This window comes from Dryobates pubescens, chromosome 26 (assembly GCF_014839835.1).
Source record: "Dryobates pubescens isolate bDryPub1 chromosome 26, bDryPub1.pri, whole genome shotgun sequence".
In the NCBI taxonomy this organism is placed as follows: Eukaryota; Metazoa; Chordata; class Aves; order Piciformes; family Picidae; genus Dryobates; species Dryobates pubescens.
This window is the reverse complement of record NC_071637.1, coordinates 16,169,520-16,191,761: the sequence shown is the minus strand read 5'-3', so window position 1 is coordinate 16,191,761 and position 22,242 is coordinate 16,169,520. Positions and strand designations below refer to the sequence as shown.

At 62.8% G+C, this 22,242-nt stretch overlaps 1 protein-coding gene across 1 annotated transcript; it reads left to right on the top strand.

Annotated features, from left to right (window-relative positions):
- The first annotated feature begins 569 nt into the window (after positions 1 to 569).
- On the top strand, positions 570 to 21,583 carry TM9SF4 (transmembrane 9 superfamily member 4). Its single transcript, XM_054173449.1, has 18 exons — positions 570 to 620; positions 5,937 to 6,050; positions 8,544 to 8,643; positions 9,516 to 9,684; positions 11,186 to 11,315; positions 12,268 to 12,391; positions 13,454 to 13,572; positions 13,724 to 13,835; positions 14,297 to 14,367; positions 15,263 to 15,395; positions 15,911 to 15,992; positions 16,073 to 16,148; positions 17,016 to 17,099; positions 17,657 to 17,832; positions 18,077 to 18,140; positions 18,711 to 18,830; positions 19,512 to 19,601; positions 21,344 to 21,583. Exons 1-18 carry the CDS (start codon positions 606 to 608, stop codon positions 21,491 to 21,493), a joined length of 1,929 nt encoding a protein of 642 aa, XP_054029424.1. The 5' UTR covers positions 570 to 605; the 3' UTR covers positions 21,494 to 21,583.
- The last annotated feature ends 659 nt before the right edge of the window (positions 21,584 to 22,242 follow it).

Below are 22,242 nucleotides of genomic sequence, written 5' to 3'. Positions count from 1 at the left end.
TCACCCAAAGAGACAGACCCAGTCGCTCCCGTGCTCTGATGCCAGCTTTGGAGGCTTCTTTCTGTAATCAATAAAGAATTGATAAACAACCTCTCGGGTTTGGGGCATTCCTCTCCATCCCCTGCCCCGGTGAGAGGGGACGCGAGTGGGGTGAGGCTGAGAGCCCGCAGCATCCCTCGGGCCAAGCAAGGCCCGCATGCCCGTGAAACGGAAAGGCTGGACCGAAAGGACCGGGCCGAGCCGTCCCGGGCTTCCCTGCCCCACCGTCGCACTGCCCGCACCAAACATGGCGGCCGCAGCATTCCCGCCCATACCCCGCGCGACGGCAGCTGCCCTCAACAAACATGGCGGCGCCGGCTCCCCGCCGCCCCTCCCGTGGCCGTCCTGCGGGGCCGGTGACTCTCTGAGGAGCGGAGCAGCGGCGAGCCGCGGCGCGCCCGGCAGCAGAGCAGGGCCGGGCCGGGCCGAGCGTGGTCCCGGCAGCGCCGGCCCCGGCAGCGCCGAGCTGCGGGCCCGGCCCGTTCCCGGCGCGGTCGCTATGGCGATCACCCCGCAGCCAACCGGCGCCGCTTCCGGTGACGCGCGCCCCGACACGTGGATCCAAGATGGCGGCGGCGCTGGTGAGTTCTGCGGCCCCGGGCGCCCGCCGCGGCCCGCCCGCCCCCCGCGCAGCCCCGGCCGCGCCCGGCCAGCCGGCAGCAGGCAGGGGGCTCCGCGTCGGGCCTGCCCCGCGCTGGGAAGGGGCGCGGAGCCCTGTGCGCGGCCCCCGGCGGCCTCCCCTCGCTCCGGTCTCTGGCTGGAGAGAGCTCCCCCGGTTCTGCCTGGGGCCTTGGAGCCCTTCAGCGTCTCCCCGTGGGCGCCCCCGCGGCTCGGGCGGTGTCAGCGGAGGGGAGGGCAGGGCTCTGTGCCTGTGGGGTCCCTGCCCCGCCAGCCCGGCCCTGCCCTGCCCGGCAGCGAAGCCGGCTCCGGTACGCGGCGGTGTGTGGGCAGGGGGGTCGCGGGGACTCCGCTGCGGAGTGAGGGGCACCGGGCAGCTCGTTCTGTCGGAGGGGGACGCCAGCCTGAACGCGCTGCCTGTGCCCGGTCAGAGGCTGCTGCGTGGTGGGCAGCGAGCTGGGGGCGAGTGGGCAGCTCCCCTCTGGCTGAGCTGTTACTGCCGGAGCAGGGCAGCAAAGCTGGCGAAGGCCCTGGAGAACAGACCTGGTGAGGAGCTGCTGAGGGACCTGGGGGTGTTCAGGAGGCTGAGGGAAGACCTCAGTGCTCTCTGCTACTCCCTGAAGGGTTTGAGACAGGTGGGGGTTGTTCTGTTTTCCCAAGGAACAAGCAATGGGACAAGAGGAAACGGCCTCAAGTTGCTCCAGGGGAGGTTTAAGTTGCACAGGAGGAACAATTTCTGCCCCTTGAGGGTTGTCCAGGCCTGGCCCAGGCTGCCCAGGGCAGTGGTGGAGTCCACATCCCTGGAGGTGTTTCGAAGTCATGGAGCTGTGCTGCTGAGGGCCATGGTTTAGTGGTGACCATGGTTAGACTCCATGATCTTGGAGGTCTCTTCCAGCCAAACCCATTCTGTGCTTAGCACTGAGTTATTGCCTGAATCCCTGGAGAGCTGAAGGTGTTTCTGGTGGTGGCTTTGCTGAGGTGGGCAAGCATCAGCAGCACCTCCCAGGGAAGAGAATGAGCTGGTGAGATGTTAGCTGTCTGCCTGAAGTCTTGTGGTAGACAGCTGGATTGTCCTGGGTGCTTTCAGCAAAGGCTGTGGGAGGCAGTGATGTGTGTGGAGGCAAAGGTCATTGCTGGCTGGGAAGGGGTGAGGTGACTCCTGTAGCCTGGCAGAAACTGGGAGGGAGACTGCAAGGAGTGGAAGGTTTCAGTGCTTTAAGCATCTTCACACTCTGCTGGCTTTCTCCCAGGCTGGGAGGAGAGAGTTCAGAGCTGGCTTTGAGAGCTGGAGCTGCTCCTGCTGGGAGTTTTCTTGCAGCCTGCTCTGTCCTGAAAGGCAGAGAGGACTGAGAGCAGCTCTGGGAGTCAAAGGAGCTCTCTGCAGTCAGTGTGAATGCAGCACTTGTCTCCTTCCTGAGGGCTGACTCCTCAGGCTGGGGGGGAGCTGGGCTGGAGGCCATAAAGATGAGCTTGTCCAGGCAGTCATGAGGAACACCCAAAGAGGCAGCCCTCAGAGAGGGGGACAGGCCTCAGGCTGGCAGCTTGGGGGTGAAGAGCAGCTCCTGTTAGCCCTCTTCATGTGCCTGAGGGCAGAAGTGGTGCTCCACGTGGGAGAGGGTTTGTTTGCTCTCTTGCACTTGGAGGCTTTTTTGCCTTTCCTCCCTTTCTGTCACCATATTTAGGCTGGAGGTGAGGAAGGAATTCTTCCCAGCAAGAGAGATTGGCCCTGGGGATGTGCTGCCCAGGGAGGTGGTGGAGTCCCCATCCCTGGAGGGGTTTAAGAGGAGCCTGGTTGAGGCACTTGGTGCCATGGTTGAGTTGATTAGATGGTGTTGGGTGAGAGGTTGGGCTGCATCATCTCTGAGGTCTTTTCCAGCCTGGTTTATTCTATTCTATCCTGGCCTGGCCTGCCCTGGCCTGGCCTGCCCTGGCCTGGCCTGCCCTGCCCTGGCCTGGCCTACCCTGTCCTGGCCTGCCCTGGCCTGGCCTGCCCTGTCCTGTCCTCTCCTGCACCACAAAGGTCTTCTTTCAAGTGGAGCAGCTTTGTGAACCCTGCTGGCTAAAGCACCCTGCTCAGGTTGGCTTTTCCCCTGTTGTTCCAAACAGCCTTTTGGGAGCTAAAAGCTCTTGGCTGTGGCTGTTTGATGTCCCTCAGAAGACAGGAGATGCTGCCAGCCCTCTCATTCATGTGAGCTCCATCCTTGTCCCTTCCTCCTTCCCTTCCCTCTCCTCCCTCTAAGCAAACATGATCATCCTGAGTGGGTGATGAAACTGTAGGGCTCAGCCCAGCCCTGGTTCAAGACCAGCCCTAGGAGAGCACTCACAGGCTGCCTGAAGCTGCTGCTGAGAGGTTTCTTCAGGCTGGCAGAGCTGGCTGTGAGTGGATGCCTGCCTGCAGCTGGGGTGGGTTTATGGCCTGGTGTGTTTGCTGTGCCCCTGGCTGCCCCCCTGCAGGATTCCCTGGCACCTCAGCTGCAGGATTCTCACCCCAGGGAGAGATTTTCTTACTTTGCTGTGGTTTGGGTGCACGTGTCTTGAACTGTCACTGATGCCAGAGGTGACACCTCCTGTCTGCTGGGGCCCTGGGGGGCTGCCATGGGGGCACTGAAGCAGAGCTCTGCCCTGCAGGGTGGGACCATGCAGAGGGGTGAATGTGGCTTGCAGGCAGCTCCCCCCATGAGCTGGTTGCCTGGCCCATGAGTCCTGCAGAGGCTTTGGTGTGGCTGTGGTGGTGCTGAGCTGCTGCCTCCTCCTGGGGAGGATGAAGCACCTCAGGCAATAGGAAAGCAAAGAGCCTGCTGAGAAGGGCCCCTCATGCTCTGTAGGCCTTAGGCTGCTGGGTTCAGGGCCTGTGTTGGAGCAGTCTCCTCCAAATGTCATTCCCAGAAGTTCCCTACCTGTTGCATGGCAGCTTGCCCAGCTCCTGCTCCCACCTTTTCTGTCCCTCTCTCTGCTGCTGCCTGAGTCATCACCCTCTGGAGGCACAGAGCCTCATGTCTGCCAAAGGTCTCCTCAGAAATGCCATCTCCTGTGTCCTGCCTGTCCCCTGAGTGTCCTCCCCTTGGCCTCTTGGAGCTCCCCAGGGCAGGGTGGCACCAGGGTGGGGTTGGGGTTTGTTAGGTGGTGTTGTGCTCTGTGTGCCTGGCACTGCAGAGCCCAAGTGAGGCAGCTGCTGCAGGCCCAGAGGGGAGTTCCTTCCCTCCCTTCCCTCCCTTCCCTCCCTTCCCTCCCTTCCCTCCCTTCCCTCCCTTCCCTCCCTTCCCTCCCTTCCCTCCCTTCCCTCCCTTCCCTCCCTTCCCTCCCTTCCCTCCCTTCCCTCCCTTCCCTCCCTTCCCTCCCTTCCCTCCCTTCCCTCCCTTCCCTCCCTTCCCTCCCTTCCCTCCCTTCCCTCCCTTCCCTCCCTTCCCTCCCTTCCCTCCCTTCCCTCCCTTCCCTCCCTTCCCTCCCTTCCCTCCCTTCCCTCCCTTCCCTCCCTTCCCTCCCTTCCCTCCCTTCCCTCCCTTCCCTCCCTTCCCTCCCTTCCCTCCCCTGCTCAGGAGACCTTTTCCCACTCACTCAGTGTCCCAGAGCTCTCCTGCAAGATGGATGGAGGCAAAACCTGGTGAAGCACAGCAAGCAAGCTTCAGAGTGTTCTGAGGGAGATCAGAGTTGAGGTCCAGGGCGAGGAGGAGGCTGCCCAGCTGCTTGCCTGCTGCAGGGAGCTGTGCTCAGAGCAGCTCTGAAGAGCTCCCTTGGGAGCTAGAAGATGGGGCTGGGAATTTGGTGTCAATAAACTTCCTGCAGGTGCCTCACATCTGAGGCATCTTCAGCCCACCTGAGGCTGAATGTCCCCAGTGTTTGTGGCTGGGTTTTGAACCCTGCTCAGTTCCAGTCACTCTGGCTGCTCTCCTGACCCTCACTGGTGTCTGGGCCAAATGTGGCCTCAGGCTGAGGCAAGGAGGTGGTGGTGAAGAGGCAGGGGGGTGGGGGGCAATAACCACAGGCTGTGTTGGGTTTACCTTTGGGGTGTTTTTCCTCCCTGACCTGATGAAGGATCCTTGTGACAGAGCTGCTCTTGGTTGTGAGCATCCCTGGACACTGTGTGTGTGCTGACCATGCCCTGGTGCCATGATGAGAAAGGCACAGAGGCTGTGGCAGCCCCTGCCCCTTCCAGGCAGGAGGAAGCTGTTTGTTGGCAGTGCCAGGAGCTTGTTTCAGTCCAAGCCCACCTCACTTGGTCACTTCATCCCTTTTCCCTTCTGCATTTCTCTCACTCCTTGTGGCAGAGCTCTCCTGTGTGTAGGTGGACAGCCAGGAGGTCCCAGGGACCAGCTCTGCCAGCCCTGCTGGGGGCATGCAGGGGCAGGCAGCAGCTGGGTTCACCATCTCTGCAGCTCAAGAGCTGTCCCAGCCCAGGCTCACAGCCTTGCAGGCTTCCCAGCAGCAGGGGGCTGGGGAGGATGGGCTGGAGGTTACCCCAGGGCTGCCAGCCTCACCCAGCCAAGCAGCTGCTGCTGCTCCCCAAGACTCTTCAGAGCTCCACTCCCATTTCACAGCCTTCCTGGGTTACCTGAGCTGATGGCAGGGGTGGGGAAGCAGCAGAGTCCAGCAGGTTCTGGTTCCTGTGGGAGCCTCCTGGGGCTGAGTGAAGCCTCCAGCCTCAGCCAGCTCCCTGCACAAGGAGTGGAAACCTTTGGCTGTGCTGTGGCATAGAGTGGGGAGGGAGGAGAAGAGGAGCAGGATGTGACCATCCCTCTGGAGGCAGCAGGTGGTTGGTTTGGTGTCAGACCTTACTCTGCACTAACCACAGGCAGCAGGGGAGGCTGCAGGGTGGCTCCTGGTGCACAGAGCTGACAGAAAGGCAGTCCCTGGGCCACAGCCCTCTTTGGTAGTCCCTGGGCCACAGCCCTCTTTGGTAGTCCCTGGGCCACAGCCCTCTTTGGTAGTCCCTGGGCCACAGCCCTCTTTGGTAGTCCCTGGGCCACAGCCCTCTTTGGTAGTCCCTGGAGTGCTCCAAGGCAGGGCTGGGGGTGGGTGGGAGTAGGAGAGGCAGCTGTCAGCAGCCAGCTGAAGCTGCTGGAGGGGGGAAGTGCATTTTCCTGGTGGATGTTTCTCTGGTTGCAGCGGAGGAGCCAGGGTGGCAGTGCTGAGGGTCACAAACCAAGAGCGGCGTCAGCCAGCTCCATCACCTGGCTCTGCAGCCCTCCTGAGGCCTGGGATGGCCATTGCCTGCCCCTGCTGGCCTTTCCCCACGTGGCTGCCCTGTTTCTGTGGTGGCTGAGTGCTGCTTCTCCTCGCAGGGAAGGCTGAGGGGCACGCTGGTGGTGCTGCTGGCGCTGCACGGCGCAGGCTCCTTCTACGTGCCCGGGGTGGCTCCCATCAACTTCCACCGCAACGACCCTGTGGAGATCAAGGTAGGATGGGCTTGGCTGAGGCCCTTGGCCTGCTTGGTTTGCCTTTTCTTGTCTTTGGGGGGGGTTCCTGCTCTGTATCCTAAGAGCTGAGTGAGCCTTAAGGCAGGTTTGGGGACCCTGCTGGCCTCTCTCAGGGGTGAGCAGCCCTCAGCTGGTCACCGCCATGGCCTCGCCCTGCACTGCCATCAGGAGGATCTCTCTCACTTCTCCTCAGCCAGATTCCTCCAGTGGCTGCACCAGAGCCCTCAAGATGTTGCTCTGTTTGGGAGAAGAGTTAGGGAAAGGGGGAGAAGGGTCTTCTCTCCCTGGAGTTTTGAAGTGAATTCAAGAGAGCTGAAGCACCTCCCCTGTGCAGACAGGCTGAGAGGGCTGGGGTTGTTCAGCCTGGAGAAGGGAAGGCTCCAGGGAGACCTCAGAGCAGCCTTCCAGTACCTGAAGGGGCTCCAGGAGAGCTGGAGAGGGACTTGCTACAAAGGCATGGAGTGACAGGGTGAGGGGTGGTGGCTTCAGGCTGGAAGGAGCTGGATTGAGATCAGACACTGGGGAGAGGAGGAGAGGTGAGGCTCTGGAACAGGCTGCCCAGAGAAGCTGTGGAGCTCCCAGCCTGGCAGTGCTCAGGGCTGGGCTGGCTGAGGCCTTGAGCAGCCTGGCCCAGTAGGAGGTGTCCCTGTCCATGGCAGGGGCTTGGGTCTGGGGTATCTTTGAGCTCCCTTCCAGCCCACACCAGTCTGGGATTCTGTGTCAGAGTCTTTTCTCCAGCACTGCACTGCCTCTCCCAAGTGCTTACAGAGGTTGGGCCTGGGGGTGGAGTACAGAAGTTTGGCACAGACCTTTCCCACTCTCTCTCCTCCCCATTTTGCACATGTTGCATCCTCAGGTGGAGTGAAAGCCAGGAGAAGCCCTTCCCAAGGGTAGACTTTTGTCCTTGGGCACTGCAGATGGCCCAGGCCAGGCTCACTGGAGCTGCTCAGTGTGGCTGGTGGGGAATGGTGGAGCTGCTTCCAGGAGGGAGCCAGGCTTTGTTTCCAGGCATCAGCAATTTATAGCCCATTTCATTTATGTTTCTAAAGCTGTGGCCTCTGCCTCAGCACAATCCAGCTCCCCTGGGGGTGCTGAGGTTGGCTGCTCCCACGTGAAGCCCTGCAGAGTTTTCTCTTTGGCCACAGGCTGCCAGGCTCTGGCTATTTTTAAGCTAATGAGACTTTGCCTGTGGCTGCAGGGCAGCTTCCCAGAAGAAGAAGAAGGAGGAGAGGGTATTGCAATGGCTGCCCTCAAAGGGGTTTCAGGAGCCAAATGCTTCCTCAAGCCATCAGGCAAGTCAGCCTGTTGGCCAGAGCCCTGCCAGGCAAGCAGCTTGGCTCTGTGACAAAGCCCTTCTGGGGTTTTTGATGGGGGGGGGGGGGGTTTGGAGCACCCTTGGCTGTCCTGGTTGTGTTCCCTGCACTTCCCTTCTGCCTTGTGATCTGTGGGAGCTCTCCAGGAGCGTTTGGGGTTTGCCACCATCCTTTGGCTGCCCAATCTGCCAGCCCTGGGCTTGCCCTGCAGAGGGGAAGTTGCAGAACCCTGAGGCTCAGTGAGGCAGGAGGGCTGTGATGAAGACATCCCCACAGGCTTGGCTGAAATGTGACCCTTGGAGCTCTTCTGAGCTCTCTGTTGCTTCTGAGAGCTCCACTGAGGCACAGGTTTATGAAAGCAATCCACCACACTTCTGTCTTCCAAGGGTTGCTCTGCTGGTGAATGAGTAGCTGCTCAATCACAGAGAAGGTACAAGCAGGAGCTGTGCAGCAGGGGGGGAAGCTGGAGCTCTGCCTCTCTGCACCTCCCAAAAGTCAGCTTTATGGGAGGGGTCTGGAAGGAAGCTGCAGCTCCTGGTTGGTGCAGAGGGGGTAGGAAACTATCTGAGCTCTGCCTGGGGCTAAGCCCTCTGCCCTGGTGTGCATCAGAAGGGCTGTGGTGAGAAAGTCAGAGAGGTTCTCCTCCCCCTCTGCTCTGCCCTGCTGAGGCCACATCTGGAATATTGTGTCCTGTTCTGGGTCCTTCAGTTCAAGAAGTGCTTCAGGGAACTGCTGGAAAGAGTCCAGCAGAGAGCCACAGAGCTGCTGAGGGCAGTGGAACATCTCCCTGGGAGGCCAGGCTGAGGGGGCTGGGAGCAGAGGAGCCTGAGGGCTGCCCTCAGTGCTGGGGATGAAGATGTGCAGGGCTGGAGCCAGGCTCTGCTCAGGGCTCAAGGACAGCACCAGGGGCACTGGGGGCAAGCTGGAGCAGAGCAGCTGAAGGGGAACAGGAGGCAAAACTTTGTCCCTGTGAGGGTGCAGAGCCCTGGGGCAGGCTGCCCAGAGAGGCTGTGGAGTCTCCTGCTCTGGAGAGCTTCCAGCCCCACCTGGGTGTGTTGTGTGTGCCCTGCCCTGGGTGCTCCTGCTCTGGCAGGGGGTTGGGCTGGAGGAGCTCCAGAGGTCCCTTCCCCCCCCTGACTTTGTGTGGTTGTTCCCCCAGGCTGTGAAGCTCACCAGCTCCCGCACCCAGCTGCCCTATGAGTACTACTCCCTGCCCTTCTGCCAGCCCACCAAGATAACCTACAAGGCTGAGAACCTGGGTAGGTGCCTGCTGAACACCTTCAGTGCCTCAGCAGGAGCTGGCCTGGCTGAGGGGATGTGTACAGGAGTGAAGGCTGCTGCCAACATCTGCTGCTGGAGACCCTGCTTCCTCCTGCTCCTTGTGTGCTGGCCACGTGCAGACTGGGGAGTCCATGCCCTGGGCAGAGGAAAGGCCTTCCCTGAAGGGAGGGCATGTCAGCTGCTTCAGGAGTGGAGCTGGATGCTGCCCACAGAAGAGTTAAACTCTCCTTGGATCTTGTCTTTGTGGTCACAGAGAGGGTTTGCCGTTGTCACTCCCCAGCTGCCAGCCCTGGGGCAGGAGCAGCGTTCAGAGGGCTGGGAGGCTGCAGCTTGCCCTCCTTGTTGGGAGTACTGGGTCCAGTGCTGGTGCCCTCAGCACAGGAGGGACATGGAACTGATTGAGCAGGTCCAGAGGAGGCCACAAAGATGATCAGAGGGCCGGAGAGCCTCCCCTGTGGGGACAGGTTGAGAGAGCTGGGCTTGTGAAGCCTGGAGAAGGCTTCAGGGAGACCTTAGAGCAGCCTGCCAGGACCTGAAGGGGCTCCAGGACAGCTGGGGAGGGACTTTGGACAAGGGCTGGGGGTGACAGCATGAGAGACAATGGCTCTGGGCTGGGAGAGGGGAGACTGAGCCTGGAGATGAGGAAGAACTCCTTCCCAGCGAGGGTGGGGAGACACTGGCACAGGCTGCCCGGGGGGGCTGTGGGTTCTGCTTCCCTGCAGGGGTTCAGGGCCAGGCTGGATGGGGCTGGTGGGAGCTGTCCCTGCCCGGGGCAGGGGTTGGGGCTGCTCTGGCAGGTTCCCTGGCAGTGGGAGGCGTTCCCTGACTCCCTGCTGTTGCTTCCTGGCAGGGGAGGTGCTGCGTGGGGACCGCATCGTGAACACTCCCTTCCAGGTCTCCATGAACGTGGAGAAGAAGTGCGAGGTGCTGTGCCACCTGCCCAGCAAGCCTCTCACCCTCACCGTGCAGCAGAGCAAGCTGATGGCAGAGCGCATCAGGGAGGACTACTACGTCCACCTGTGAGCCGGGGCCGGGCTCAGGGCTGGGGCCGGGGTCAGGGCTGGGGCTGGGGCCAGAGCCGGGGTCAGGGCTGGGGCCGGGGCTGGGGTCAGGGCTGGGGTCAGGGCTGGGGCCGGGGTCAGGGCTGGGGCCGGGGGCTGGGGCCGGGGTCAGGGCTGGGGCCGGGGTCAGGGCTGGGGCCGGGGCCGGGGTCAGGGCTGGGGCTGGGGCCGGGGCCGGGGCCAGGGCTGGGGCCAGGGCCGGGGCCGGGGCCGGGGTCAGGGCTGGGGCTGGGGTCAGGGCTGGGGCCAGGGCCGGGGCCGGGGTCAGGGCTGGGGCTGGGGTCAGGGCTGGGGCCGGGGCCAGGGCCGGGGTCAGGGCCGGGGCCAGGGCCGGGGTCAGGGCTGGGGTCAGGGCTGGGGCCGGGGTCAGGGCTGGGGCTGGGGCCGGGGTCAGGGCTGGGGCCGGGGTCAGGGCTGGGGCTGGGGTTAGGGCTGGGGCCGGGGCCAGAGCTGGGGTCAGGGCTGGGGTCAGGGCTGCAGCCGGGGCTGGGGTCAGGGCTGGGGCCGGGGCTAGAGCTGGGGTCAGGGCTGGGGTCAGGGCTGCAGCCGGGGCTGGGGTCAGGGCTGGGGCCAGGGCCGGGGTCAGGGCTGGGGCTGGGGCTAGGGCTGCAGCTGGGGCCGGGGTCAGGGTCAGGGCTAGGGCTGGGGCTGGGGCCAGGGTCGGGGCTGGGGCCAGGGCTGGGGCTGGGGCCAGGGCTAGGGCTGGGGCTGGGGCTGCAGCCGGGGCCGGGGTCAGGGCTGGGGCTGGGGCTGGGGCCGGGGTCAGGGCTGGGGCCAGGGTCGGGGCTGGGGCCAGGGCTGGGGCTGGGGCCAGGGCTAGGGCTGGGGCTGGGGCTGCAGCCGGGGCCGGGGTCAGGGCTGGGGCTGGGGCTGGGGCCGGGGTCAGGGCTGGGGCCAGGGTCGGGGCTGGGGCCGGAGCCAGAGCCAGGGTCAGGGCTGGGGCTGGGGTTAGGGCTAGGGCTGGGGCTAGGGCTGCAGCCGGGGCTGGGGCTGGGGCCGGGGTCAGGGCTGGGGCTGGGGCTGGAGCCAGAGCCAGGGTCGGGGCTGGGGCTGGGGCTGGAGCCAGAGCCAGGGTCAGGGCTGGGGCTGGGGCTGGGGTTAGGGCTAGGGCTGGGGCTAGGGCTGCAGCCGGGGCTGGGGCTGGGGCCAGGGTCAGGGCTGGGGCTGGGGCTGGAGCCAGGGCTGCTGCCAGCTGGGCTTGAGGTCTGTGTTGCAGCCAGGGCTGAGCTGGGTTCTGTGTTTGGGGCTGCTGCCAGCTGGGCTTGGGCCCTGTGGTGCAGCCAGGGCTGAGCTGGGCTCTGTGCTTGGGGCCAGGGCTGAGCTGGGCTCTGTGCTTGGGGCCAGGGCTGAGCTGGGCTCTGTGCTTGGGGCCAGGGCTGAGCTGGGCTCTGTGCTTGGGGCCAGGGCTGAGCTGGGCTCTGTGCTTGGGGCCAGGGCTGAGCTGGGCTCTGTGTTGCAGCATTGCTGATAACCTCCCCGTGGCCACCCGGCTGGAGTTCTACTCCAATCGTGAGGAAGAGGAGAAGAAGAAGGAGAAGGATGTGCAGTTTGAGCATGGATACAGGCTTGGCTTTATGGATGGCAACAAGGTAGAGTCCCTGGGGGTGTGTGAGGCTCAAGTGGGAGCACCAAGTCCAACCCAGAGCCCTGCTCTGCAAGGCTTTCCCCTAAACCATAGCCCCAAGCACCACATCCAAACCACCTTGAAACACCTCCAGGCTTGGGGACTCCACCACCCCCCTGGGCAGCATATTCCAGTCCCTGGCCACTCTTGATGGGGAAAATGTTTCCTCCTGTCCAGTCTGAACCTCCCCAGGGGCAGCTTGAGGCCATTCCCTCTTGTCCTGTCACTGTGAGCAGAGACCAGCAGCAGCCTCTCCCCAGCCTGCTCTCAGGGAGCTGTAGGCAGCCAGGAGGTCTCCCCTCAGCCTCCTCTGTTTCACTCTAACCATCCCCAGCTCCTTCAGTTGCTCCTCATCAGATTGATTCCCCAGGCCCTTCCCAGCTCCCTTGCCCTGCTCTGCCCTGGCTCCAGCACCTCCACAGCTCTGGCACTGAGGAGCCCAAAACTGGACCCAGCACTGGAGGTGTGGCCTCCCCAGAGCTGAGTCCCAGGGCACAATCCCCTCCCTGCCCCTCTGGACACAGCATTGCTGATCCCAGCCAGGAGGCCTTTGGCTTTCTCTGCCCCCTGGGCACACTGCTGGCTCCTCTTCAGCTGCTTGGCCGTTAGAGCCCCCAGGTCCCTTTCTGCCAGCAGCCTGGAGTGCTGCTTGTGAGTGCTGTGACCCAAGTGCAGGGCCTGGCATTTGGCCTTGCTGAGACCAAACCCTGCTGCCTGCTGTGCCTGAGGGCTTTCCTCTTCCACAGCTCTGCTCTCCCTCCTCTCCTCCTTGTGGCCCTGGGCTGACTTTGCCCTGCAGCATCTGGGGAGGGTTGGGAGGGAGCCTTTGGCTTTCTGCCCCCAAGCTGCTTTCTGCAGTTGTTGCTTCTACACTTGGGGGCTGTGCTAACACCTTGTTTGCTGTCCATCTGTTGTAGTTCTACCTGCACAACCACCTCTCCTTCATCCTTTACTACCACAGAGAGGATGTGGAAGAGAGCCAGGAGCCCACCTACAGGGTTGTGCGCTTCGAGGTCATTCCCCAGAGCATCAAACTAGAAGGTGAGAGACCCCTGGGGAGGGGCACAGGGCTCAAGGATCTCCTCCTGTGGGGCCCAGGGGGTGCCCTGCAGTGCCGTGGGGCCGAGAGTTGAACCCCTCTGATGGGGCAGGCTGCCAGCTGCTGCCTCCACTGTGGTCTCAGGGCGCAGAAGTGAGGGAGCCTGAATTGTGAGGACAAGAAACCTCTCTGTCACTAAGGGAGCACCAAAAGCAGAGGTCTCCTGGAAATGCAGCCCATGGGGAGTGGGAGAAGGTTGGAATTTGGGGGTTTGGAGGGTGAGGTTTGGGGTTTTTTTGCACTGTGTTGTCCAGAGCAAAGGCTGGAGCCTAGGCCTTGTTGTGGCCCAGCTCTTGGGACACTGTGTGCCAGGCCAGGGAGCCACAGAGTGTTTGGAGGGGTGCAAGGGGCCCCTGAGTGTTAGAAATAATGGTTCAGGGCAAACACTACCTCAGGGAGCCAAAGGTGGAATGGGTGTTGTGAAGGGGAGGTGCCCATGGCTTGAAATGAGAGCAGAGCAGATTGAGATTGGAGGGGAGGAACAAGTTGTGCCCCAGGAGGCTGCTGGAACACTGCAGCAGGTTGCCCAGGGAGGGAGCTGAGGCCCCATGGCTGGAGCTGTGCAAGGGGAGGCTGGAGAAGGCTGTGAGCAAGCTGCTGCAGGGCAGGATGCCCCTGCTGAGGGCAGGGGGTTGGGCTGGGTGAGCTTTGGGACCTCCCTTCCAAGCCAACCCCTTCCAGGATCCTCTGGTGTGTGTCCTCCCCTGCTGGCTGCAGGCTGGGCTGGAGAAGGCTCATTTCTCAGCATGGCCTCTTGAAGCAGAGGATTCATCCATGGCCTGGATCCTTGGCTTCAGAGCCTCTGGCTTTTACCCCTCCAGTTAAGGGAAGCCTTTAAAGTGTGTTAATGGTTCCCCACCTCTGATGGGAACTGCACCAAGCAGAGGAGAGAGGCCCAAGGAACTGCTCCTGCAGTGCCAGGGTGCCTGTGCCAAGGTGGGCCCTGGGGGGGGTGGTGCCTGGGGGAAGGGCTGACCTCAGCTGTGCCCTGTTTTGCCTTCCAGACTTGAAGGCTGATGAGAAGAGCATGTGCACCCTGCCTGAGGCCACAGGCTCTGCCCCACAGGAGATTGACCCTTCCAAGGAGAACCAGCTGCTCTTCACCTACTCTGTGCACTGGGAGGTGAGGGAGTGCTGGGAGGCTGGCAGGCAGCTCACACACACACCACCCCCCTGCTGCCTGGCTGGGAGGTGCAGCTCCCAAGTGTCCCAGGGGGGGCTGGGGAAGGCCTTGGGACTGTGCTGGTGTGAGAAGAGCTTCCCTGCTCTTCCAGGAGAGCGACATCAAGTGGGCTTCCCGCTGGGACACCTACCTGACCATGAGTGATGTGCAGATCCACTGGTTCTCCATCATCAACTCCGTGGTGGTGGTCTTCTTCCTCTCAGGTGAGTCAGCTGTGGGCTGAAGGAGGCTTCACCCTTCTGCAGGCAGCTTGCTCTCAGCCCCAGCTGAAAGGGGGTGGCCTGAGGAGGAGGCTGTGGCCACATCTGAGCCTTGGGGGCAGGAAACCAAGGTGAGAGCAGAAACCTCCAGGTCCAGCCAGTGCCTTGTGGGGGAGGGGGTCAGGGAATGACCACTTCTGCTCTCTGACTGACTGGGGGAGCTGAGGGGGTGGATTGTGGTGGGCAAACCCCCCCCCAAGGAAACCCAGAGAGCCTGACCCCTGCTGGGACTGTGCCCTCCCTGCTCCCAGGGGTTGTGTTTGTGTGCTGGGGAAGGTGGTGAATGGCTCAGGGCCTCCTCTCCCAGGCACAGCTCGGGGGCAGGGGGGCGGTGGGGGCTGTGCAGAGGCAGAGGGCTGGCAGGGAGCAGGCAGGGAGCTGAGGCCGGCCGGGGCTGCTTGCAGGGATCCTCAGCATGATCATCATCCGCACCCTGCGCAAGGACATCGCCAACTACAACAAGGAGGACGACATCGTGAGTGCTGCCGCCGCGCCGGGCCGGGCCGGGCTGCGGGGGGCTGGGCCGGGCCGGGCTGCGGGGGGCCGGGCTGGGCTGCGGGGGGCCGGGCCGGGCTGCGGGGGGCCGGGCTGGGCTGGGCTGGGCTGGGCTGCGGGGGGCCGGGCTGCGGGGGGCCGGGCTGGGCTGCGGGGGGCCGGGCCGGGCTGCGGGGGGCCGGGCTGGGCTGGGCTGGGCTGGGCTGGGCTGCGGGGGGCCGGGCCGGGCTGGGCTTGAGGGCAAGCAGGCATGAAGAGGAGGCTGCCATGTGGTGGCTCTCCCCCTTTTTGCCCTCCCCCCCTCTTTGCCCTCCCCCCCGAGGATGGGAGGAGCAGTTCTGTCTCTCTGGGTCCGGTGGCAGTCACAGAGCTGCCAGGGCTGGAAGGGAGCTCAGGGATCACCCAGTTCCAACCCCCCTGCCATGGGCAGGGACACCTCACACTGCAGCAGGTTGCTCACAGCCACCTCCAGCCTGGCTGCAAACACCTCCAGGCAGGAGGCTGCCACCACCTCCCTGGGCAGCCTGTGCCAGGCTCTCACCACCCTCCTGGGCAACAACTTCTTCCTCACAGCCAATCTCAATCTCCCCACTTACAGTTTTGCTCCATCCCCCCCAGTCCTATCACTACCTACTCCCTCCCCAGCCTTCTTGTAGGCCACCCTCAGGTCAGATGTCCTCAGACCAAAGTAATGACTGCAGGTGGTGCCCTCACCCTGGCACTTCAGCTCTGAGCTGTTTGGAGCCCAAGGAGGAGAGAAGTTTCCTAAGGGGAGTGACAGAATTCTGTAGAACTGAGCCCAGGGAGAGGAACCTCTTGGGCTGGCTGTGCCAGGACCTCCACTGTGCCTAAATAACCTTCCCTTGGATTTGCAGGAAGATACCATGGAGGAGTCTGGGTGGAAGCTGGTGCATGGAGATGTCTTCAGGCCTCCTCAGTATCCTATGATCCTCAGCTCCCTCCTGGGTTCTGGAATTCAGCTCTTCTGTATGATCCTGATTGTCATCTGTAAGTGGCACACCTTGGCATGGGCTGGTGTCCTGCCTTCAGCTGGGACAGGCAGAGCTCATTGGAGCTCCTCTCTACCCCAGGAGGAGGAACAATGCTGGAGGGGCTTGAGTGAGGTCACACAGGGCTGAGGCAGGGGCCAGGCCTGGCTTTCTGGAGAGCACCTCCCAGCTGAAGGCAGCTTCCTGTGCTGCTGTTTCCTGGGAGCAAGATGCAGGCCCTGGGCTGGGGGGGAAGGGCTGAGAGCCCCCTGCAGATGTGGAGAAGCTTCTGAGCTGCACCTGCTTGAATCTCAGGGGAGACCGGGGCTGGACAGGCTCTGTGGCTTGAGATCAAAGCTGAGCCTTCCTCTCCTGGCCAGTGCTGGAGGCTGTGGAAGTGTCTGGGCTTTGAAGGCCCTGGGGTGTGGGCAGGAGGCAGCTGTGGGCAGGAGGCAGCTGTGGGCAGGAGGCAGCTGTGGGCAGGCCCTGGCTGTCTGCCCCCTCCCAGAGCTGCTCTTTGTCCTTCCCCTGCAGTCGTGGCCATGCTGGGGATGCTGTCGCCTTCCAGCCGGGGGGCCTTGATGACCACTGCCTGCTTTCTCTTCATGTTCATGGGGTAGGTGCCTCCACTGCTGCTCAGCCCTCCTCACCCTCTCCCCAGTGGTGAGAGCCTTTCCTTGGCCTGTTTCTCCCCAGGGTTTTCGGGGGCTTCTTTGCTGGCCGCCTGTACCGGACGCTGAAGGGACACCGGTGGAAGAAGGGAGCCTTCTGTGTGAGTGCTGCCCTGGGCTGGGCTCCTCCCTCCAGGAAGGACACTGAGGGGCTCCAGAGAAGGGCAAGGAAGCTGGGGAAGGGTCTGGAGAAAAGGTCTGGTGTTGGAGCAGTTGAAGGGACCTGGGGTTGCTCAGTGCAGGGGAAGGGGAGGCTGAGGGGAGACCTTGTGGCTCTCTGCAGCTCCCTGCAAGGAGGCTGGAGCCAGGTGGGGCCTGGGCTCTGCTCCCAGGGAACAAGGGACAGACAAGAGGAAATGGCCTCAGGTTGCCCCAGTGGAGGTTCAGGTTGGCCATGAGGAACAATTTCTTCCCCTTAAGGGCTGTCCAGGCCTGGCCCAGGCTGCCCAGGGCAGTGGGGGAGTTCCCAACCCTGCAGGGGTTTCAGAGCTGTGGTGCTGAGGGCCATGGGCTGGTGGTGCCCTGGCAGTGCTGGGGTCAGGGTTGGGCTCCATGATCCTTCAAGGCCTTTTCCAACCCAAGTGATTCTCACCTCCTGGTGATCACATCATGGAGTTACTCTTTGCTCCATTGGAGTGCAGAAGCAAAACCTCTGTGTCCTGCAAGGTGCCCAGTGCTGGGGTAAGGCTTGGGCTCCTCCCAGCCTGAAGATTCTGTCACCCACCCAGGGCTGCTCATGGCAGGAGATGTGGCACAGCTGCACACAGCCTGGCAGGGACTGGCTGTGGGTTGAGTGCCTGTGATGAGGGCAAACACCACAGCACCTCCTGGGGCTCGCCTGAGCTCCTCCCCAGGGCCCCAGCCCGTGGTGCATCAGTGCTCCAGAGGTGCCTTGGCCAGCAGTGGCCTCATCAGAGGAGGAGCTGCTGGGTGCTGAGGGCTCTCTTCCCCTGTGCTTGCTCTTGCAGACAGCTACCCTGTACCCGGGGGTGGTCTTCGGGATCTGCTTCGTGCTGAACTGTTTCATCTGGGGGAAGCACTCCTCTGGAGCTGTGAGTACCACCTGCCCCTGGGCCTGCTGCTGGGGAGGAGGGGGGCTGGCAGGGCCTACCCTGGGGGTCACAGCCTGTCCCCCTTGGCGGGGGGGGGGCAGGGCTGTGGTTGACTGGAGGGAGAGTTGGGTGCAGGCGGTGAGAGCAGGGCAGGTGAGCAGGCACAGCTGCCCCTGTGCCCCTGTGCCCCTGTGGCTCTGTGCCCCTGTGGCCCTGTGCCCCTGTGGCCCTGTGCCCCTGTGGCTCTGTGCCCCTGTGGTTCTGTGCCCCTGTGGCTCTGTGCCCCTGTGCCCCTGTGCCCCTGTGGCTCTGTGCCCCTGTGGCTCTGTGCCCCTGTGGCTCTGTGCCCCTGTGGTTCTGTGCCCCTGTGCCCCTGTGGCTCTGTGCCCCTGTGCCCCTGTGCCCCTGTGGCTCTGTGCCCCTGTGGCTCTGTGCCCCTGTGGCTCTGTGCCCCTGTGGCCCTGTGCCCCTGTGGCTCTGTGCCCCTGTGCCCCTGTGCCCCTGTGGCTCTGTGCCCCTGTGCCCCTGTGGCTCTGTGACTCTGGCTGTGCTTGCAGGTGCCTTTCCCTACCATGGTGGCCTTGCTCTGCATGTGGTTTGGGATCTCCTTGCCCTTGGTCTACCTGGGCTACTACTTTGGCTTCCGGAAGCAGCCCTATGACAACCCTGTGAGGACCAACCAGATCCCCAGGCAGATCCCAGAGCAGAGGTGGTACATGAACAAGTTTGTGGGGTGAGTGAATCCCCCAGCCCTTGCTTGCCCTCCTCCCCTTGGCCTCCTGGGGTCGCTGAGCATCCCCTGCTGCTGCTCTCTGCCCCTGGGGTGAGGTGGTAGCAGAGGCAGCCTGGGCAGTGCTCAGCACTGGGGGCAGCTGAGCCTTGCAGAGCTGCTGGGGTGGTGCCAGGGCACTGCTGGGGTGGTGCCAGGGCACTGCTGGTGGCCAGGCAGCTGAGCTGTGCTGCTCTTCACCCCACAGGATTCTGATGGCTGGGATCCTGCCTTTTGGAGCTATGTTCATTGAGCTCTTCTTCATTTTCAGTGTAAGCACCTCACCCTCCTTCCTCCTCAGGAGGCTGCTCCCTATGCCAAAGCCTTTGGGAGGGGAGGGAGCTTCCTCCAGAGCAGTCTCCTCCTCCTGTACCTGCTGAAGGGGCTGGAAGGTTCCTGCCAGGCTGCTCAGTGTTGGTTCCAGAGGCAGCTGGGCTGTGGGTCTCTGCAGTCTGTCCTGGTGCTGAAGGCTCCTGGAGGTGTCTGTGGGGCACTCTGTGGTGCTGAAGAGGGAAGCTTGCAGCAGTGTCCTGCCAGGGGGGTCCTGATCTGCAGATGTTCACTGAGCCATTCCAGCTGCCTCCCATCTGTCACCTTCTGTGTGTGGGGAGGAATCTGCTGTCCCATTGCTGGGGGGGTGGGGGTGGGATGACCAAACTACCTCAGAGCTGGCTCTGGACACCTTTTTGCAAGCAGATTGCTCTGCAGGAAGGCTGTGGAAGGCAGCAGGTTTGTGGTTTCATCCCCACAAGGGGCTCCTCATTTTCCTTTTGGGGTTGCCTTGTGCTTGCCTGGTGATGAGAGGAGCCTGGAGCCAGGGCTGTGCTGTGTCTTTCTTGCAGGCCATCTGGGAGAATCAGTTCTATTACCTCTTTGGCTTCCTCTTCCTGGTCTTCATCATCCTGGTGGTGTCCTGCTCCCAGATCAGCATTGTCATGGTCTACTTCCAGCTCTGTGCTGAGGTGAGGTGCCCACAGGCCAGGAGCTCAGGGAAGCTTGCTGCTGTTCCTGCTGCTGCTGTGGCCCAGCCTCAGGAGTGTGGCTGCTCCCAGCTGAGGCTGTTTGCCATCTGCTGGGCTGGCAGCTGTGGTTCCACAGCAGGAGGTTTTGAGCTGACATTTTGACTGAGGCTGGAGGTGAGGAAGAGATTCTTCCCAGTGAGGGTGGGGAGGCTCTGGCACAGGCTGCCCAGGGAGGCTGTGGCTGCCCCCTCCCTGGAGCTGTTCAAGGCCAGGCTGGGTGAGGCCTGGAGCAAGCTGGGCTGGTGGGAGGGGTCCCTGCCCATGGCAGGGGGCTTGGAACTGGATGATCCTTGAGGTCTTTTCCAACCCAAAGCATGCCATGAATCTCTGACTCTCCTCACAAGGACACAGCTTCACTCCAGCCATGCCCCAAACCAGAAGCAGGGCCAGGGGTGGGCTCTGCCCCTCAGCAGCAGCTGCTGTGCTGCTGGACCTGGCTTGGCTTCGCCCTCAGCTCTTTGCCTTCTTTCTTTGGCAGCCTTTCCCCAGCCCCAGACTTGTGGTTGCCCTCTGAAGGGCAGTGGGTGGTGGTCTCCCTGCCCCAGGAGGGGCAGAGCTGCCCTGGGGCAGTGGCAGAGGGGCAGGGAGGCTGTGGGATGATGAAGCTTTTCCCCCTGGCAGGATTACCGCTGGTGGTGGAGAACCTTCCTGGTGTCTGGAGGATCTGCCTTCTATGTCCTCATCTATGCTGTCTTCTACTTTGTCAACAAGGTACAGTTGTTGCTGCCCCTGTCTGGAAGTGCTGCCCTGCTGGAGGGGGTGGTTGGATCTGGGAAAGGAAAGGATGGGACTAACTAGTCCTGGTCTGTGCCCCTGCTCCACCCAGGCAGCTCACCACCAGCCCAGGTGAGCCTTGGGACCCTGCCCAGGGCCTTGGGACCCTGCCCAGATTACCTGAGAGCATTCCCTGAGTCCTCCTTGGAATCCCAGCATGGGACCCCCCTGGAGCTCCCCCAGCCCAAGCCCCTGCCCCAGCAGGGCACCCACAGCAGCCTGCCCAGGAGCACAGTGCCCAGGGGGGGTTGGAAGCTCTGCACACCAGGAGACTCCACAACCTCTCTGGGCAGCCTGCTCCAGGGCTCTGCTCCCTCACACCAAACAACTTTCTCCTCATGGAACCTCCTGGCTGCCACTCTGTGCCCATTGCTCCTTGTGCTGTCCCTGGGCACCACTGGGCAGAGCCTGGCCCCAGCCTCTTGCCCCCCACAGCTCCTTCAGCTCTTGCTGAGCATTGCTCAGCTCCCCTCTGGGGCTGCTCTCCTCCAGGCTCTCAGCCCCAGGGCTCTCAGCCTCTGCTCCCAGAGCTGCTCCAGGCCCCTCAGCATCTCTGCAGCCTCCCCTGGACTCTCTCCAGCAGTTCCCTGTCCCTCTTGACCTGGGGAGCCCAGAACTGGACCCAGGACTGCAGATGTCACAACCCTAGGGCAGAGCAGAGGGGGAGGAGAACCTCCCTTGCCCTGCTGGCCACACTCTTCATGCCTCCCAGGAGGCCATTGGCAATCTTGGTCACAAGGGCACAGTGCAGGCTGATGGGCAGCTTGCTCTCCCCCAGCACCCCTGGATCCTGGGAGGAGGGGATCCTGCTGGCTCCTTCCCAGCAGCTGGGAGGGGGGGATCCTGCTGGCTCCTTCTCAGCAGCTGGGAGGGGGGGATCCTGCTGGCTCTCCTTCCCAGCAGCTGGGAGGGGGGGATCCTGCTGGCTCTCCTTCCCAGCAGCTGGGAGGGGGATCCTGCTGGCTCCTTCCCAGCAGCTGGGAGGGGGATCCTGCTGGCTCCTTCCCAGCAGCTGGGAGGGGGGATCCTGCTGGCTCTCCTTCCCAGCAGCTGGGAGGGGGGGATCCTGCTGGCTCCTTCCCAGCAGCTGGGAGGGGGGATCCTGCTGGCTCTCCTTCCCAGCAGCTGGGAGGGGGATCCTGCTGGCTCCTTCCCAGCAGCTGGGAGGGGGATCCTGCTGGCTCCTTCTCAGCAGCTGGGAGGGGGATCCTGCTGGCTCCTTCCCAGCAGCTGGGAGGGGGGGATCCTGCTGGCTCCTTCCCAGCAGCTGGGAGGGGGGATCCTGCTGGCTCTCCTTCCCAGCAGCTGGGAGGGGGGGATCCTGCTGGCTCCTTCCCAGCAGCTGGGAGGGGGGGATCCTGCTGGCTCTCCTTCCCAGCAGCTGGGAGGGGGATCCTGCTGGCTCCTTCCCAGCAGCTGGGAGGGGGGGATCCTGCTGGCTCCTTCCCAGCAGCTGGGAGGGGGGATCCTGCTGGCTCCTTCCCAGCAGCTGGGAGGGGGATCCTGCTGGCTCCTTCCCAGCAGCTGGGAGGGGGATCCTGCTGGCTCCTTCGATCTCCTTTCAGCTGGAGAGCAGAGCTGGGAGGAGAGTCTGCTGCCTGGCCTGGGGCGCTGCCTGCTCTGAGGAGCTGCCTCTCCCTGGCCTGATTCCTGTGTTTGCTTCTGCCCTCCTCTTGCAGCTGGACATTGTGGAATTCATCCCTTCCTTGCTGTACTTTGGCTACACTGCCCTCATGGTCCTCTCCTTCTGGCTCCTCACTGGCACCATTGGCTTCTATGCAGCCTACATGTTCGTGAGGAAGATCTACGCCGCCGTCAAGATCGACTGAGGCTGCAGGGAGCCCAGCAGGACTCTGATGCCTCCCAGGGGGGGGAACCCTCCCAGGCAGCCAAGGGGAAAGCTTCTCCCAGCTCCCTTTTGGGGGTCTTTTTCCCCACCCCCCTCTCTTTTTATTTTGTTGGGTTCTTTTTTTTGTCCCCCCCCCCAAGTAAACAACAATCCAATGGGAGAGCAGCAAGAGAAAGAAGCAACAGAGCAGCAGACTCCTCCTGCACAGTGGACTTGGCCTCTGGGCTCCTTCAGGGGGCAAAGGGGACTGTAGCTACCCCACACCTGAACTTTCTTCTCCTGTTCCATGCCTGAGGGAGGTGGTTTTGGTTGGTTGGGTTTTTTTTTCTCCTCAGCACAGAACAATCCCTCTGCATCCCTTACAAAAGGCCTTTTGCTACTTCATCCTCTTTTGGCTTTGGGTTTGGGGGGTTGGGGTTTTTGTTTAAGGCTGATGCCCAAGGGATTCGAGGCAGCAGCAGAAACTCTCCTGGGGAAAGGCTTCCTCCCAGCCCCTGGGCTGCTCCTGGGATTGAGGGAGAGAGACTCTGCAGACACATCCTGGACTGGGGTTGCTGCCTGCCTTCGGTGTCTGCACGGAAGAGGGAGCTTGGCTGTGGCAAAACCAGAGCAGCCTGAAGGCTTCCCCCAGCTGGCTCCTGGAGCGCTCTGCCCGCAGAATCCCTGCCTTGGGCTCGTGTGCAGTGGGATGGAGCTGCCCTGTGGAGCCTGGGAAGTGCAATTCCCCCC